Below are 19,769 nucleotides of genomic sequence, written 5' to 3'. Positions count from 1 at the left end.
CTATTTTTATTATATTTTTATCACACCACACACATACAAACTCAAGATGGTAAATATACACAATTATTCATGCCTATTTTCCCTACAAGAACAACCTTGTAAAGTAGGTTGGGCTGAGAGAGTGACTGGTCCCAGCTCACTTTGCTATCTAGAACTCACATCTTGTAGGCCAGCACCTTCATCATATACCCTGTTTCCCTGAAAATAAGACCTCCCTGGATAATAAGCCCAATCAGGCTTTTGAGCGCATCTCCAAAAATAAGCCCTCCCCCCAAATATTTAACAGAATGTGCAACCGACCCCCGCTATTTCCTCTGGTTGCTTGCCGTGCAAACAACAGGTGAGGAGGTGAGGCCGGAGGGGGGGAGGGGGAAACATGCCCCATGCAACCCACACGCCCTTACCTAACGGCCGCTCCCGCAACCCTAGCTACCATGCCCTTCTGTCATGCTAATGGCCACTGCAAAAGTCATTAGCGAAGAACAGGGAGCCGACGGCAACACGGGACATCCAGTTGCAGCGGCATGGCCGTGCTGATGGCATGGTGCAGAGTCCTGAGAAGCATGGCTGGAAGCGCATGCATGGTCTCAGGGGCGAACAGGTGATGAGCGGCTGTGTCAGCAGCATCCATGAGGTGACCACTTTCATCACCTCCTGCACCTCAAAAATAATAAGACCTCCCCGAAAATAAGGCCAAGTAACAATGAGCTGTGCTCATTATTTCGGAGGTCAAAAGAAAATAAGACCCTGTCTTATTTTCGGGGAAACACCGTATCTAACCAGCTCTTTGCTACATGTTATGTATATTATATGTTGTGTACTATATGAAATTCTTATGAACCTTCCTCCAATACTGCAATTTCTATACCAGTGGCAGTGGCAGAAAGTAGCTACTGCAGGTTGTTGCATGGCACTAGAAGACTTGTGACACATCTGAAGTATAATTGAATTATAATTTATTTCATGTAACAAAAATAATGCACAAGCAGAACATCTGTCACATAGGTCCAAATATTGTTTATTAATTACAAAACTCTCCAATTTTAGATGTTACTATAATTAAGCTTCATCTTGGTAATTTTTTGAATTATTTAACTCTGTAAGACAAACAAACCAAAACAACCCAATTATTCTCTATAAAAAAACATCTTAACTAACTTTATTAATACAGAAAAAGGAGGACCTTTTTCAGACTTAGACGAAGGGTTGTTCATTTTTAGCTGAAATTTACAACCTCAATAGTTACTAAGATATAAAATTATGTTGCATATGCTAAACAGTCTTCAGGGAGTTTGTTTTTCCAGACCATTTGCTATATTGCCTCCATTTAAAAAGGATTCTTATATAGGTTTCAATTTGCTTGGAATTCTTTACCCATTGCTTTCTCCATAGGGAAACTAATTATACAGTCTCCTTGCAGCAAAACAGACATATGGACCTATGCCTGGAGTTTCAAATTTGGGAAGCTTTTACTCAAGGTGTCAGCAAGAGTCTGATCTGCTCCATGCAGTACTTCAAGAAAACTCTCCACCTGGAAAAAAAGCGAAGTATATTTTATCATCTACTGTATAGAAAGTTGAATAAGGTAAAACATGGGAATTAAGCAGGATGAACTTATTTTGTCAAGCACCTTGACCAGGATGTAGATTGTTGCCAAATTTCATGCTGACTCTTCACTAATTTACAGGACATCAAATAATAATTTCTACAGTACACAAATGCCTTCAAAGCTTTCTAGGTTTTGAACTTCCCAAATATCAGTCAATATCACTTTAGTGACAATGGGAAAACTTCCTTTGTAATCTATTCACTGATGCTCTTTTACATATATTAAAGGTATGGGGAAAGCATTGTGTAAAGCGTTTTTTGGATTAGAAAACAAAACAAACAAATAAGGTTATAATATAGGTAGTCTTTGTCTTTGAACCACAATTGAGCCCCAAATATTGGTTGCTAAGTGAGATAGTTTAGACCTTTACTGCCACAGTTCTTAAGTGAATCACTGCAATTGTTAAATTAGTAACATGGTTATTAAGTGAATCTGACTTCCTTATTGATTTTGCTTATCAGAAATTAAGTATGAGCCAGTTGCCAAGTGTCTAAATTTTGATTCCATGGCTGTGGGGATGCTGCAATGGTTGTAAGTGTGAAAAACGGTCATAAGTCACTTTTTTTCAATGCCATTGTAACTTTGGATGGTCACTAACAAATGGTTGTTAGTCAAAGACCTGTATTTATTTCACCAAATTTATAACCCAATTTCTGAAAAACTATAGGCAGTGTACAATAAAGAACAAAATTACAACACCAACCTGACAATAAAAATCCTCTAATCTTAATACCTAGGATTGATGCTCTCAGTCAAAGGAATTGGTGAAATTCAAAAGGTAGAAAGCTTTGAAGGCTATGTATGTCTGTAGAAATTAAACTAGAATTTACCTTCCAGGACTACAAGAAATCCCTCTGTGATCTGGCAGCTTAATCACCAACAGTTTTTCTGGCACTAATATGTTCCCTTATTTTACCAGTGGGAACCCCAAAATATTGGCAGAAAAATATATTCAGGGAAGTTATTTATTGATAGATATCCTTACCTGTGGTTAAGGAGCTCAAAATTGTAGGACTCCCTCCTATTTTTCCCTCACTGCAACAACCCTGTGAGGTAATTTGAGCAGAGAGGACTACAACAGCCCCAAATCACTTGGTGAGCTCCCCTGGCTGAGGGTGGACTCAATCTGAGTTTTCCCAGTGCCACCCCAACAGCTTAACAATTTTTAAGGCATAGGTTATATAACTTGAAGCTGGGAGGGGAAGGAAGAAAGGAAAGAGAAGAGAGCCAATTTTTTAATCTACCAATAAAATTTTACCAGCCACATTTTTGAATATAAATCTCTAAAAAAAATTTAGATGAAGCCATATGTATCAGAGATATTTATCCTTGACAATATCTCAAATATAGCTTTTGCTTATTTCAGAAGTCATACATACCGAAGATGAATAAAAAGGAAGGAGATTTTGAAATGCACAGGAGCATTTCTGTTCATTTATATGACCTTGCTTGAGCCCCTCCAATATGTTTTCCTAAAAATACCAGCAAAGAGTTAGATGCTGTTTGAATAAAGATTTTTTAATAAAGCTTATTAAGGTTGGTAACTCAACTGTGAAAGACAAACAGTATGTTCCAATAAAAAAATGTGAGCCATGGCAACCCAGTGATCAAAGAAAACATTTTAATATTTAATATTAATAACAATTCTGCATATGAAGAATGTTAAATGTTAAATATTGAACACTGAACTATTTAATATTCCACTGTGTTTCATGTGGATAAATCAACCTTTGAATCAGTTTGGCTGTAGAATATGTATTAAAAATGTAATACTCTATAATTGCTAGAAGGGTTCTGTAGGGTAGTTTTATACAATAGCTGAAAAATAAGCACTGAAAACAAAAGGATAGATATATATTCTATCTCAAACTAAAACAATTTATTTCATTAAAAAAATACTCATCTCACAGAGGACTGACATTCTGTGTCTACTGAGATTCTTGCACAAATTATAAAATGCAAGCCAGCCAGAGTTTTCCATCATTTTTAACATGGTGAACATGTTCTACACTTCTTACGTGTATATGCTCATACACATAAAAATATAGGTTCCATTCCTTTCCATTCTAGAAGACAATTTTATAATTAGTAAAACAACAAATGCTTCAAAAATTATTCAGAAGAACTTCAAAAGATGTGAAGTGCAAGTACAGCTCCAATATAATCACCCAGTTCTTTTTTAAAGCATCTGTATGGCCCTTGGGGGACAAAGCTGCTCTAATAAATAACACATATTTTTATATTTTATAGCAGGTTTATAGCTAGAAAGCGGGAGACCATGAGTTCAAGTCCCATCTTAGCCATGAAAGTCAGCTGGTGTCAGGTCCAAGAAATAAGAAGTTAGTATACACTTCAAAAGCACTACGAGTTTATTCCTTGCTACCTACACAAAAGAATCTCATCTACTATCAGTGAAGCCAAATTTGTCGTAGATAATTGTCAATGTACTTCAAGGAGGACTGGACTTAGATCTCTTGCAGGAGCATAGTGAGTCCAAACTGATGATGTGTTTTACTCTGTCCTCAGTTCAGCCTAGTCATCTCCTACTTTGTGCCGGTTACACACACACACACACACACACACACACACACACACACACACACACACACACACACACGTTGTAGTGAGGATGTGTTGGATATGTTTCTTGCCTTGATTTATTTGTAACAATAATAAAGGCAGGATATAAATAAATAAAACATTAAAGATACAATTCCTTTAATGCATACATGCATACATGGATACTTGTTACTACACTACCATAGTGATAAAACCTGGGTTGAAACCATTCCTTAACTTTCAAGTTTATATGATTATTTTTTTTACCTCCGATAATTCCTGCAGCATATTGGAGAGTAATTCACAACAGATGTCCTTCAAGATTTTTAAATGGAAATCTTCATCAACTACTTCCAATTTCTCACACTCTTCTGTCTGGGATTTCTTTGAGCTGTCTACAGATCTCTTCTCACATTCATCCATATTTTGTAACACTCTAATCACGCTGTCAATCAGAGCCAGATCTGAAATGCAAAAAAAAAATTTAAATTATGAATGAAAGTATGTCGGGGGGAAAAGAAGAATTCCTAGTAGCAAAGTAGGTTTTAAAATAAGTAGACTTTGGAATCATTGACAGTATCATAACAATCTAAAAAAGACCCAGAACAGACAAAAGATAAATAAAGAGGAGCAGCTTTTTCTTCACAAATTAACCTAATAATTATATTTGATTATAGATCAAATGAAAATATTTCCCATAAATATTTACAGTCCATTTAAAAGAAAAAAAAAGAGGAAATGCACACGTCTTATAATATTCTATATTAAAAAGGACAATGGTCAATTTGTTAGAATGTTATCATTTCAGTCAAAAATCTATGGTCTCAGACAAATTTGATATTTATCATACATATTTATTCAAATCGAATATAGGAAAATTAACAACAGCTTCAATTTATGTCCAAATGACAATAAATAAAAAATTATGAACTGCTTTTCTTTTAGTTCTTGAAATTGCAGAGAGAAATTTTAGATATTGGGAGATAAAAATGGGACCCTTTTATGTCACTCTTTCCTCTTTTAGATGTATTGAAAAACAAATATCCTTTAGAGAGATTTATTTCATTAAATTTATTCAAGTACACAGTAGGCTATATCTCTAGCTCATTAATCAATTTTATAGATGTGCAAGTTGCTAGTTTCATTAATGCAGATCACAATCCAATAACTGTAAGACTACCTAGAGGAACTTCCAGACCAATGAGAGTGGAGGCTGAATGGCCTATTATTATTGCAATTCAAGTAAACTGAAGCGCTAACATGAATTAAGAGATTCTTACAAATCGGTTTACTTCATGAGATTTCATAATCAACAGAGTGGGATTGCAATAAAGCATTCATGAGAGAACTGTTCATTTCTTTGGCATGAAAGAAAAAGAAAACCATTAAAGAACAAAGGAGCATATTGATGAATGAACTGAAGCATTTATAATCAAGATATAAACAGAATCCAGTCTTGGATTTAGAACAAAGTGATTCAAAATCAACTGGGCATAAAGTAAACGAATTATACTTACAAAATGATGATTTTTGCTAGCAGAAATATTAGGAAATTAATACCATTAAAAAAGGAAGAACTCAAGCTATGGCAAATTTACCACTTGTGAATAGCGATAGTCATGGTTCACATGTAAACTGAATTGAATATATTCCTGCAAATTTTTCTATTACCCAAACTCCACTCTGACCTATGCCATCCTTCAAATACTTCATTTTGAAATTCTCTGATTATATTCCCCATTTCGACTTTTTTAATATATCAGGTATAACACTTACTCTTTCCCATCTTGACATAGTCCTGATCTATCTGTGAAGCAAAAATGGCTGATAGCACAGACAAAATAGAAGCCAACAGGGTCTTCTGTTCTTGAATAATAATTGGTGGATCATCTGGCTGGCAGAGTTCATTGCAAAAGAGATTATACAGCAGGCTCCATGTTTCCTTTCCTCTATCAGAAGATTTGACTGAAAAATGAGAAAAAAAAAATAGGCAATCTCTGAAAAAAAATTCTTTATTAAAGGACTCTCTACAAATACTTTGTCATTACATGCTTTAGAAAACATACCAATTGTTTGAATGCCTTCATCCACTGTAGTGAGCAGCTGTAGAATATGCATATAAACTTCAAGTCCTTCGGAATTGTTATCTGAGCTGCAGTAAAGCATTATGAATTTTAGTTAGAATTATTCATTAAGAAAGATTTGTGTGTCTCTGTATCCATATGAGAAAACTCACAGTTAAAGGGGGACATATTGCTGAAAAAAGCAAATATTTATTGAAATATTTCTATCCCATTCAGTGATCTCCAAGAGAGTTAAACTCCAATATCTCCATTTTAAAATTGACATGATTTGGTGTTCTTTTGCTACAAAGGCAGGTAAAATGAACCTGAACTTTACTTGTCCAATATGAAAAAGTACCTTATATTGCTATGCTTGCATGCATACTGATAGATGCTTACCAAACTTGTTTTGCAGCTTCAAGCAGACAAGGTAGAATTTTAAAATCAGGAATATCATCTGGAGAATCATCTGTGGGCTGTTCCACTGATGGACAAGAATCTTTTTTAATCCAGTTTATCATTAATTCTTCATCCAAATCAAACAACTTATCAACCACTTCACCAACTTTCACCAGCAAGTCCACTGAAACAAAAATTAAAGTACAGTTAAATTAAGACCACATAAAATACAAAAGCAAAATATTTTAGTATGCTGTAGTATACTACTATATAGTATATACTATATTACTACCGGTAGCTAATAGTAATTTGGATATATGCTGCTTTGAGAAACTTTACATAGCATTGGTAAATCAAATATAATTTTATTTTCAACTAAATAAATACAAAATGACCAGAAAAGTAACCCCCACAAGCAATGTTTTTTTTTCTTTTCCTTTTTCTTAACTTTTATATTTCTTTTTTCAACTCACTCTGCAGGAGTGTTAAAATAAAGCATAGCATTAAGAATTAGAATGTGGATTTCCAAAGTATTAGAACAACACTTTGGATTTCAAGGCCATAATGTGCTTTGGAGTATGAAAGGGCATGCATATATCATCTGTCTACAACTTTTTAATTGGAAATGTTACACATTTTCCTTTCATATCTTGCACTCTTCCCCTTCCCCTATGTTTACCTTTTAAAATATATTTAAGACAATTCAGAAAATCAGAAAATCAGTGCCACATATGGCACTTACAACTCAAGGTCGTTTTACCGAAGACTTGGATTGCTAGAGATTCCAGAAAGATGTTTCCATTGTTCCTTCAGTTTGTAAATGTAAGTGCTGAGTACTTTATGAAGATCTAACCACATTCCTATTTTATATTAATGTAAATATATCATGTTATGGACAACCCAAAGGTATTGTAACCATAGGAAAAGAAGGCACCAAAAACTACTCCACTGATTCACATGGTTTCGCTATACTGTATCGTGGATTCTTTCTTTCTTAACTAAAAATGCTTTAAGCAAAGTTTTTCCTACAAGTAATTTAAAAATATTTGATTCCCGTATTAGGAGTTGTGCATTTTTCCTTACTTTAAAAATGCTCTATGATGCAATAAAATACATTCTTCAGCTTACCATTTGTAGAACTAGACATGATAAAGCAGAAACAGTTATAGACAGACGGACTTTGTCTGATTCTCTCCACCCATATATTAGCCACTTCAGATTGACAGAGGCAAGTCAACAGTAACCTAAAATACAAATGGAAATGTAACAATGTGAGTTTTTTTTGAAAAGCCCAAATTTATATGCCAGCCCTATAAGCATCTAAAAGTAAGCTCATTAAATCTATTTCTAAGTTAACTTGTATAGGGTTGCAGTTCAGTTTTTATCATGGTATATGTTGATTAAATGTACAATTAAAATTAAAATCCAATAAATGATATGTGAAATCAATTTAATTGTGAGGACCGAGTAAAGGGAAAGTAAGAATACCATATAGAAGTCTTGGAAACATCCTACTGAGTTCAATAGCACTTCTTCCAAGTAAAATTAATAAAAAGGGAATCTACTAGCTTTCTAATTACTTTTTAATTTATATTGCTAACAGAGACTAAAGTAACAGCTTGCCTTAACAAACTTCTCTGGGGACCAATGGTCATGAGGAAGTAGGACCATAAAGAAAAACAACAGATCATTTAAATCATTTACCGAAAGGAAGATCAACTAGATTCCTTACTTAAGCCTTTTTGCCAGCTAGAATACTCAGATATCCATGACAGTTGCCAAGGACTAGAAGGATTAGAAGCAGCAAACTCCATTATCAGAATAATAATTCTAATACTATCTATTGTCCAAAAATATAAGGACCAAAAATAGCCACTTCAGCAAGGCCTCTATGCACAGAGTAAACATATTGGCACTTTATTTTACTTAAGACATTTGAACTTTAGAGCATTATAAAATGGCCTCATTTACACTTAACACTAAACCAAAATTATGGCTAACTTATAATCAAGCAGCAACAATTCCATCAGTGGTTTATCTTTACAAGCAAAGCAGGCATGTCTGGCTTGTGATCTGTGGAAACAACATGAATGAATTAAACAAAAATCTTGGTTTCTTTAAAACAACCATACAGAGAGTTGACCAAATCAGAGGATTGCGTTTCACTGTAACAGAAGGTATAAGAATTTAGCATTTACAAACTACAAGCATACAAGTTACAAGTGTACACTGTACACAAACATTCTACCATTCTAGTTTACCATTGCCTCTTATGCTAAATACCTTTATGCTAAAGGTATTTTAATCACTCAGAAACCAACTGACCAACCAACCAACAAAAAAAAAAAAAAAAAACAAGCTTACCTGCTTGTTTCAAGCAGAGTCGGGGAATCAGAATCACATAAACGATGAAGCACTATTTGTCTGGAAAAATCATGTATCAGTTAAGCAGCATACAACATGAGACAAACATTATTTTATATACCTTTACTCAGACATCTGTTAATGTTTCCTGAGCCTTCCCATGCTTAACATTTAGAGTTGCCAAAATAAAGTGCAAGTGCAATGGAGGATGTTTTACTACAGGTAGTCCTCACTTTCGAACCGTTCAAAGTTGTGACAGACCCTCCCCCAAAAGCTACTTACGACTCAATTTCAGAATTCACATGCACACACAACCTGAAGTCACATGACTATATTTTGGTTGCTTGGCAACCAGCCCACCTTTATGGCCAGTTGCAGCATTTCATATGGCTGTGATTTATGACACTTTTTGCCAGTTTCTAGTCTTTGAGGCTGGTTTCCGGCAAAAAAAAAAATCCAAAGGAATATATGGATTCACTTATCGAGGCCACAAAGAGTCATAAAATCAAGCAAGGTTGTATGTATGCCTTGGTTTACAACTGTTATGACTAAAATGCCTCAGTCCATTACAGTTGTAAGTGGAAGATGTCTAAACTACAGAAGGCAGACTTTTTCAAGTCTAGTCCCAACGTGCAGATACTACATTTTTTTGATCTACAGAAGAATGCTTAAAACTGTGCTTTATAAAGAGGTCTTCAAAGGTTAATGCCAGCTGGTGTTTTTAGACTACCACTTTTTATTTATTATTGCTCACGCTGAGTGAGATGCTCGTAATGCTGTAGGGAACAGGGCCACACAAGTAGTGGGTGAGCATGCACGCACAGCTCCATTTGGGCTCCCACCCACCGCTTGCGCAAATGGAGCTGAGCCCTCTTGCGCACTCGTCTGCCACTCACACAGAACCATCCCCTCTCCCCCCATCAGGCCGCCAAGCCAGAAAAGTTGGGGACCGCTGCTATTTTTTATTCCTAGTTTGATTACATTGAGTGGAGCAGCATACATTTTCATTAATACATACTTGACTTATTGAATGATTCAGAGAGAATGATCTACGACATCAATCCAAGTACCTGGTTCTACACAAATATACTTGTAACATTTCTAATAAAATCTGTAGAAAAGCCATTCAGGAGGAAACAGTAAGATTTATTGCTTCTACTAATTAATAATTCAACAGCAACAACATTGTCCTGTTTTGCATAATGTAAGAGATGTTATATAGGACACTGAAACAGGAATACAGGTAGACCTCATTAGTAGAGTAGGGTACGGTAGGGTAGGGTAGGGTACGGCAGGGCAGGGCAGGGCAGAATTCTTTATTGGCCAACTGTGATCGGACACACAAGGAATTTGTCTCACAGTGCAGAAGCTCAGTGTACATATAAACAGCAAGTAGTAGGTCATAATAGCAATAGCACTTAGACCACAGGTGTCAAACTGGATTTCTTTGAGGGCCAAAGCAGCATTGTAGTTCTCCTCCGCGGGCCGTTAAGAGAAACATTTCTTTCTCTTAACCCTGAATCCACTTGTCCTTGATAATGTTTGCTAATACATATGTATAAAGTCATTTTTTTCTAATATTCTTTTTATACTTACTTTTGGACTGGACACCGAGTTTCCTGTATCTTCCTCCTTGAGAAACATTTATATCTGCCTGCCATACCTTACAAACATTAACACCAAGTATATTTTTTTCTTTTATTCTACAGTATATTAATAATCTGTGTGTACTAAATGGTGTTTTAATAGCAACAGGAACTAAAACTGGAGTCTGAAAATCATGAAATAAAATCTTACCCCAGGTTCTCATCTTTACTAATAGATATGCACGTGTCTTGGCAGCAGGCCATATTTCCCAGAATACCTACACAGATTTCCTGCAATGAAAAATATAGTAAGTTAACATAAAGTTATATATACAATAAGGTAAACATTATCAAGGAAATATATGCTTAGGTGTGTTCTCAATATATGCAGTATCAATTGAAGCAGGAATCTAATTCTCTATGCTCTCATATTTTACTCTCAGCAAATAGCCAAAACTTTTAATAAAGTTTAATAACATATTTATTAAGTATTACATTTCTCATATTGATAGCCTTTGCACAATACGACATTTTGGTATATATATTGTCATTTTCTACAAGTTGCATTACCTTATAAGCAGAGGAGGAAGTGCTGCATATATTGCCTTGCGCTCCTAAAGGAAAGGTGCAATAAATCTAACAAATCAATCAATCTCTTGCTAAGAATGTGACATGGTTCCACCTCTATCAAGATGCTCCTTATTTTAACTATCCGATTTGTAATTTTTTATTATATGACAAAGAAGAAGGGGCAAGCAAAGCTCTATAACATCAAATCTGATCCAAAGTTGAACATACAATTGAAAGAAGCTGCGTTGGTCAGAGTAGCATGGAGAGCACTTGCTATAAAGAGACCAAGAGTTGGACACAACTAAATGGTTAAAAACAACAATTTTGGAAGTCATATCCAGGTCATTCAAAACCTTAGTTATGCCACGTCATGGCCCATCAGGATATGTCAGTTAATATTTCTTAAACAGAAGCACAGAAGTACACAATCCTGTGTTTCTATAACTGTACTGTTTCTCAAGATTAGTAACAAGATTAGTAACAGAGCCTTGATAGTACAGTGGTCTATGCACCCTGTTATTAACACAGCTGCCTCCAATTTACTGCTGGTTCGAATCTCTCCAAGGCTCAAGGTTGACTCAGCCTTCCATCCCTTCTAAGGTAGGTGAAATGAGGACCCAGTTTGTGGGGGCAATAAGCTGACTTTGTATAAATATACAAAAGTATGAAGGCTATTGCTTAACACATTGTAAGCCGCCCTGAGTCTCCGGAGAAGGGCAGCATATAAATCAATTTTTTTAAAAAAAAAAACATTAAAATCTATGAATGTCCCAAAATTCTCATCCTGTTGCTAAGTCCCTCAGATCTTAAAGCTGCTGACGTTGAAAAATACTGCTATAACCAGTGATAAAATATTTAGAAAACTACACAAGTATACTAAAGTAATGAATTAATAACAAGAGGTACTAGCAACTCAGAAATATTTAGTCAGTTGCATAGATAGTCCTTGATTTACAACAGCTCGTTTAGTGACTGTTCAAAGTTGCAATGGCACCGAAAAAAGTGACTTAGGAGTTTTTCACATTTACAATAGTTGCAGCATCCCTATGGTCACACGATCAAAATTCAGATGCTTGGCAACCAACTTATATTTATTACGGTTGCACTGTCCCAGGGTCATGTTATCACATCTTGCGCCCTTCTGACAAGCCAAATTCGTTTAACAGTCATGCTAATCAGCTGCAGTGATTCCCTTAACAACTGTGGCCAGAAAGGTCGTAAAACAGTACAAAACTCACTTAACAACTATTTCAGTCAGTAACACAAATTTTGAGCTCCATTGTAATCGTAAGTCGAGGACTACTTGTATTTAATGGCTTTCTTCTACTTTTTAAGATTGTATTTTTATTTGCTGTTTGCGCTTTATTCAACTGCATAATTCTTATAGGTCCTAAACTCAACTACATAAGTAATAAACAGAGATTCATAAACGAACTTACAGTAAGACGAGGACATTTGGACTTTGCAAGAAAAACCATGAATATGTCAGGGGCTTTAAACTCTTGTAAAAATAAAGCAACATCCTGAAAGGAAGAAAGTTAGATTTGTTGATGTACATGAAACAAATCTTATTTGGTGAGGAGTAGCATAATTTTTAAAAGTTCATTTTGGAGTTCAAACTTTTCTGCTAGCACCATCACAAATATTTTTTTCTATTTAAAGTTTGAACTTCTATTGATGTTATCTCCTCTGAATGGTTCTTGGCAACACAGGAACTTAAAGACAGCAATGTGGTTGACATTACATACTTTCTTTCTCTCATTTATTCAAAAGACCAGCTGATCATAAACAAATGATCTAAACATTAATGAATAGATAGTATAAGACAGGTTATTTCTTTTGGAAGAGGTATATCAACAAAACATTTCAGTGCTTAATTTAAGATATGATCAGGAGAACACAGAGAAAATAAGATCAATGTGAGGAATTTCACATAGATTTAATAAACAATCTATGACAAAGTTTCTTGGGCATCAATATGTCACTGCTAACCTACATAACAATAAATCTGCGTAGAAAATTATGAGTAAGTTTTATAGGGGTCAGTTTGAGGAAATAATAAATATACAACTTAAAAATACCATTCATTTTTAATAGTTTTAATATGTATATCTCAGAGTTTTTTAAATTTATTAACTTGTATAGGTAAAATGAGTAACAAAGCACAGAAAAAGATTTCATCATGTTCCAATGCTGTCTATACAAATCTGATCAAGTGTAAAAGAAAAATGAGATCCACATTTTGAGAATCCCTGTCTCTTACAAACAAAATTTTGCTTAAAATCTTGCAAAGAAAATTAGAGCAAACCAGATAGAGAAATGCCAGATAAATAGGTGGGTTTCAGAGGGACACAATCTGAGATGGATAATGCCAAGAATGAAAATACAAAAATAAATTTGACTTCATTAACTATAGCCAAAGATCATGTAGATTCTTAGAATGTGAAACATGTTAAGATGAAATGGCATAACAAAACAACTGATTCTTCTTCACAAATTTTTAAAAATAAATTAGAAATTAGTAAAAATTGAGTTTGCAGTAAAAATAGTACAGAGTATATTAGACAAGAATGCATATCTTCTCCATATTTAGCAAATATATTATAATGGAAAATGAGAAGAACTTACAGCTGAAAACTAACAATTTGAGATCCACAGTGGGTAACATTTTTTTAACCAAATGTAAAAAAGACTTTTTTAAAAGTTGTTTTTGAAAGTTAAAAATGGAATATGAAATATCTTAAAACAGACAAAGATAATGTCATCTAGCATGCTAAGTGAACTTGCAGTTAACAGTGATAAAGTGAAAATAGGTAGTACGCTGGAAAATTAAAAAAATCTGATTCTAGGAAGACAATGACAAACAAGGCAAAATCTTGATGGAAAAAGACATTTCAGAATAGTGAAAGCTATGGCTTTTTTGGTTCTAAGGGAAGCATATGAAAGCTGGAAATGCCATAACAAAGAACAGAAATAAGATACATATTTTCAAATAATAATAACTATGGAGACAGTTACATAGAGAAACAAATAAAGACAGATTAGAAAGCACAAACTCATAGACTTTGGCATATGATAGAAGCAGATAATGGCCTACAAAAAAAGTATACCTGAAAAATTGAGGGATACAGAAGAATGGCAAGAGATTAAGAAAATAGACCCTATCAAGGATATTACAGGATTGTTCTTGGAAGAATAACTAGATATTAGTAATTAAAGACAGGCCAAGATACCAAATATTTGTATATATAGAAGCTAAAGCCAATTTGAAAACATCTGCCTGATTCTAAAAAGTAATTCCATACATTTTCAACTTAAACTTTTCTGAAGTTTTTCAGAGAGAGAGAGAGAGAGAGAGAGAGAGAGAGAGAGAGAGAGAGAGAGAGAGAGAGAGAGAGATAACATAGATGTAGATATATAAAATAGATACGTTTTTGCTTTAAAAAGATACCCCCCTCAAAACATTATTTCAGAAATCTTTAATTTATGACTAGCAACCTATCACAATGTCATTCCCATGGTTTTAATAGTTTCTAGTTAATATTATATATACTCAATTCTATTCTCAAATGATTTTAATACACTACAGAAGGTACTACTGACTAATACCTTATCCATTGACATGTCCCATACTTTGCAAATATCATTCTCCATCTCTTCATCTAGTTCCATTTGTTCTTCTTCATTGTTCAGTTTTGAAGTATCCTTTTAAGAGTTAACCAAGTTGTAGAGTAAATAAAAACATGGATATAAAATTACAAATTAAATTTGAAAAGCCTACTAGTAGACTTAAGTAGTTATTGTAACAATTATTGTTAGCTACATAAAGCATAACAAATATATTTATGCTGCAATTAAACAACTGTAGCAGTTATGGGAATGCTATTCATTGCAACCAGAGTCCACCCAGATTATTAAAAGATCAGACTTTTTAATTTCAATGTGATCTTTTGTTTTACATTTTATGTATTCTACATATAAAGCTATGTATGTACCCTTGCATCTATAACTCTTAGCTATTGGCCGGGAGCACTGTGGCTCGCATGGTTAGGATGCTAGGTTGGAGGTTTGCATGCATATTTGAGATTTGACTGCTGCTTTAGGGCAGAGTTGAACTCCCATCGTTCACCAGCTAGGTGTCCCCCAGGGAATAGTGATGTCACCAGCTAATCCTTTCAACCTGGAAGTGCCTCGGTGTTTCTGACAGGCATGCAAGGCAAGCTATTAGCCAATGATGATAATCAAATGATATTTATCACCTTTAAAATAATAATTAGGTTTCATGGTCCTGTGCCACCCAAATTAATCTAATTGAGGATTACAAATAACCACAGATATGCTGACACTTTGTTAATGTGTACTTTGCTTACATATTCTGCTACTCTGTCTCTCTTTGTTCAAAGCTAGTTACTGTTTGAAATAAGAGCATTTATAGTTTTTTACTCCTATTGGTTCAGTTAATTATATTAAAAGGAACTTCTCTGGAAAGCCCCAAACTCTACCATATCTTTAGACTGTTGACATTCACTCTTGATAAACCCAGGGTGGAGAAGTTTGAAGTTTACATATATATTAATATTAGTGCCATGATAGGAAATCACCTAACAGTTCAACATGTCTACATCAGAACTACAGTAATTGCATACAATGGGTTATCTTTTATCCAGGGCATCTGTATTTTGTTAATACAATGAATTCATTTAGAATATGACCTGTGGGTTTTTCTTTGTTTCGATACATCCTGAATTAATCATTGAATAACTGAATATTTTTAGTAATTATTTTAACTCTCATTCAGTTTCTCCCATTAGAAAATTGTTCATGTTTTGATTGACCTTGTTCAAATTTTAACAGAAGACCCTTGGGTATTATTTTTTAACACTTTCATTACATCTTCAGTATCTGCAAACTTGAATGATAATTTAAGCTATTTCCCAATTAGCTATTAAACACCTGTTCCCAAGGTACTGACACTGATGTATAACCAGCCTTATGCTTGCCACATTTCTATGAAAAGATTTGTTTCACGTTCAGCATACAAGTAGTGCACACAAAGAAGATAATCAATACAGAGTACCTCGATTAATTTCTCAAGCACACCAATCAGCCAGTGTTTGCTATAAACTGTATTTCCAATGGAATCCCCAGCAGCCACTTCTTCTTCCTCTGAATCACTTGAGGGGGGTGAAGGATTTCTGTCCATATTTATGCAATGCTATCCTATTAATAGATTGAAAGGTTCCTAAAGAATGGGTAGAAAACAAGACTTCAAATGTTTTATTTTGAAAAGAAAACTGTCTTAAAGATAAGGCCAAAAAGCATTAATTTCATTAGGAAGAGATGTGGAACGCCACAGCAGTTAAGATTCTTGCACTGGTTGAAGATATCCAGAGTCCCTCCCAATTTTAACATTTCAAATTCCTGTGAATTCTTTCTAATTTCCAATTTCCTAGGAAAAAATAGGGCTGTTCAATATAATTAATTACAGGTAGTCCTCGACTTACGACCACAATTGAGCCTAACATTTCTATTGTTAAGTGAGGCATTTGTTGTGAATTATGCCCCATTGGCGCAGCGGTTAGAGTGCAGTACTGCAGTCTACTTCTGCTGTCTGCCAGCTGCCTGCAATTTGGCAGTTCGAATCTCACCAGCCTCAAGATTGACTCAGCCTTCCATCCTTCCGAGATTGGTAAAATGAGAACCCAGATAGTTGGAGGCAATATGCCGACTCTGTAAACTGCTTAGAGGGCTGTAAAAGCACTGTGAAGCGGTATGTAAGTCTAAGTGCTATTGCTATTTTACGACCTTTCTTGCCACAGTTCTTAAGTGAATCACCAGTTGATAAATTAGTAACAGATTGTTAAGTGAACCCAGCTTCCCCATTGATTTTGCTTGTCAAAAGGTTGCCAAAAGGCAACCACATATGACCTTGGGACACAGCAACGGTCATAAGCAGGAGTCAGTTGCCAAGCATCTGAATTTGGATTATATGATCATGGGGATGCTTTCCAAGATCGTTAAGTGTGAAAAATGGTCACAAGTCACTTTTTTCAGTGCCACTGTAATTTTGGACAATCGCTAAATGAACTGTCGTTAAGTGAAGGGCTACCTGTACAAACAAATATAAAATAAAAGCAGAAAGGGGAAAACAAAGTCAGAGAAATTCAGTGGCGAAGGGAAAGATAATCTTTGGGGTTTTTTTCAACCTCTGGGGAAAATTAAGAGCCCTAGAACCAAAAACAAGTCGGGGCCGAGCTATCAGTTCAGTAATTGGACTGAACTATAGTTCAGTTAACAATATATAAATTCATCATATATGAATTGTCATATATAACAATTCAGTTATATATCAAGTTAAAGGCTTGGCCTCCTAGGGATTTTGTTCCTCCTCGCCCTCGTTCCTCAGGAAAGCCCCATTGACAGAAAACCAATTTCCACACAAGCCACGAGATCCGGGGACCCGCTTCTCCCGCCGTCCACGCCAACCTCCGCTGAAATCCCAGCGCCGAAACACGGCTTCCCGTTTCTACTTTATTCCCCGCGCTTCCCCTCCCCGCGTGCGCAATTTGGCTTCCCGCCATTCCGGTGGCCGATTCTGATTGGCCAGAGTTTTTTGTATTGTTCCTAGATGACTCCACCTCCTTCGTAGCTTCCCTTCTGTTCCCGCCTCCCCTGGGCTGAACTAACCCATCAGCGGCGTCGGGCCTGGGCCGCGCTCGGGCGGGCGGGGCGACAAACCTCGTTCCCTCCCGCAGTTGGAAAAGAACCCGGGTTGGACGTGGAGCGGCTCCTCGGGGCCTCAGGTCTACCGGGCGTTGAAGGGGGCTTCCTCTCGTAACGGCCAGGAATTGGTAGCGTCCCCGTTTCGGAGAAGACGCGAACCGCCGTCGCACGCACGCAGCCCTTCGGCTCTTCTGACGCTGAGGCGAAGGCGGCCGCCCTCAGACGTTAGCGCCCTCCGCCGGCTTTCTCGGTGCAACTTCTTCCTCGGGGATTGGTGCGAGCGAAGCGCCGAGAAGCCGGAGGACGGATGGCACGTCGAACGTGACTCACACGTTCAAATGCCACGGCTTGGTTGCTTTAGGACAGAGGTCTCCCAACCTTGGCGACTTTAAGCCTGGCGGACTTCAACTCCCAGAATTCCCAGCAAAGCTGGCTGGGGAATTCTGGGAGTTGAAGTCCGCCAGGCTTAAAATCGCCAAGGTTGGAGACCCCTGCTTTAGAAAGTGACGGCGCCCGGCCCATCTTGACTGCCATGCAAGGTTGCTTGGTCTCGTTAATATCTGGATTAAGTAGGGAAAGACTGTTGAGTAGTGTGGTTTTTAAAAAAAAAATGTTCTCTGCTGCTTAACTGTAACCCCTCTGGGTCAGTCAATTCAAGGGTTTTGTGTTGGTTTTTTTTACCTTTGTACTTGTTTGGTTGTGTGTGTGTGTGTGGTTTTTTTTTTTTTTACACATCAAATAAGGTAGGAAAAGCCTGTTGAGTAATGTGGCTTTTAAAAATGCTGCTTAGCTCCTTAACTGTTAACTCCTCTTAAATCAGATGATCGGGAAGGATAAGAACGGTGGCGGTCCAATGGAGGAGCTGATAACATTGGGAGTCCCCCCCCCCTTAGGAGAACAATTGAAATGTGACTCTTGGAAGTTGTTGCTGCCTTTATTGCATGCCCAAGAATCACTTATTGGGAATTTTTTTTAAAAAAACACACACCACTTCAGACTAAGGCAACAGCAAACAATTTCCATACATTTTCCAAGAAACCAGCATGGGTATGTCTATGTAATCAACCAAGTACAAGTAATCCTCGAGTTACGACCACAATTGACACCAAAATTTATGTTGCTAAATGAAACATTTGTTATATGAGTTTGCTCCATTTTATGACTTTTTTGCCAGTTGTTAAGTGAATCATTTCATTTATTAAATTAGTATCTCTGACCATTAGTATCTCTATTAAATTAGTATCTCTGGTCAGCATCAATCATTTTCCCCATCCACATACACACTTTAAGCAAGGAAATGAAAGATTAGGGATATGTGGCATAAATGGATCCAGACAACACTAAACAGATAGTGGAAGTAGCATTTTATTTGTAATATTTGTTATTTTATCTATTTTATCTACATATATTTTATAATTCAGGTTACCCACTCATAGATATATTAAGTATATGCTAAACAGGAGAGGTGTGAAAGAACTGATGTTAAAGCCCCTTCAACTCCAAAATGGGACACTCAATTGCCTCCAATTATATAGTTGAAGGCAAATCTATATATGCATAAATAAAATTTAGAAATACGTTATAAAAGTTGCTATTGCATCAAATCCAATAATGTTTAAAAATTAAAAATATTGGGAGAAGTGACTATGTTATTATTCACCTGAAAAAAAACCTCAAAGCTGTCAGACTAACAGATGTTCTTGGCTTTAGAACAGTGTTTAAGAACTACGTTAGCAACTTTAAAATGTGTGGACTAATTCTATAGCCAGCCATGCCATATTTTAAACTTGCCAAGGTTAGGAAACACTGCATTAAAATAATAAGATATGTAAGAAGAAATTTTCACATCTCACAGGAAGGAAAAACTTTTTAAGGATTGCAATCCTTGCTTGGTTT

General features: G+C 35.9%; 1 protein-coding gene across 3 annotated transcripts; it reads right to left on the bottom strand.

Moving 5' to 3' along the window:
- Positions 1-997: 997 nt before the first annotated feature.
- SAAL1 (serum amyloid A like 1) lies at positions 998-18,134 on the bottom strand. Of its 3 annotated transcripts, none has more exons than XM_070957436.1 (13): positions 17,838-18,134; positions 16,228-16,392; positions 14,760-14,855; positions 12,590-12,673; positions 10,792-10,871; positions 8,995-9,054; positions 7,759-7,874; positions 6,631-6,814; positions 6,235-6,320; positions 5,945-6,133; positions 4,436-4,632; positions 2,989-3,081; positions 998-1,531 (listed from the first exon to the last, which is right to left on the bottom strand). In XM_070957436.1, the coding sequence occupies exons 2-13, from the start codon at positions 16,351-16,353 to the stop codon at positions 1,439-1,441; spliced, it is 1,404 nt and encodes a 467-aa protein (XP_070813537.1). In that variant the 5' UTR covers positions 16,354-16,392; positions 17,838-18,134; the 3' UTR covers positions 998-1,438. The 3 variants fall into 3 exon arrangements, with proteins under 3 accessions (XP_070813537.1, XP_070813538.1, XP_070813539.1); XM_070957437.1 differs by having other exon boundaries at positions 17,889-18,134; XM_070957438.1 differs by lacking the exon at positions 17,838-18,134 and adding an exon at positions 17,079-17,142.
- Positions 18,135-19,769: the final 1,635 nt, after the last annotated feature.

This window comes from Pituophis catenifer, unplaced genomic scaffold (genome assembly GCF_029215685.1).
Source record: "Pituophis catenifer annectens isolate HBS135680 unplaced genomic scaffold, rPitCat1.0.hap2 SCAF_1, whole genome shotgun sequence".
In the NCBI taxonomy this organism is placed as follows: Eukaryota; Metazoa; Chordata; class Lepidosauria; order Squamata; family Colubridae; genus Pituophis; species Pituophis catenifer.
The sequence above is the reverse complement of the archived record's forward strand: the minus strand, read 5'-3'. Positions and strand labels throughout refer to the sequence as shown.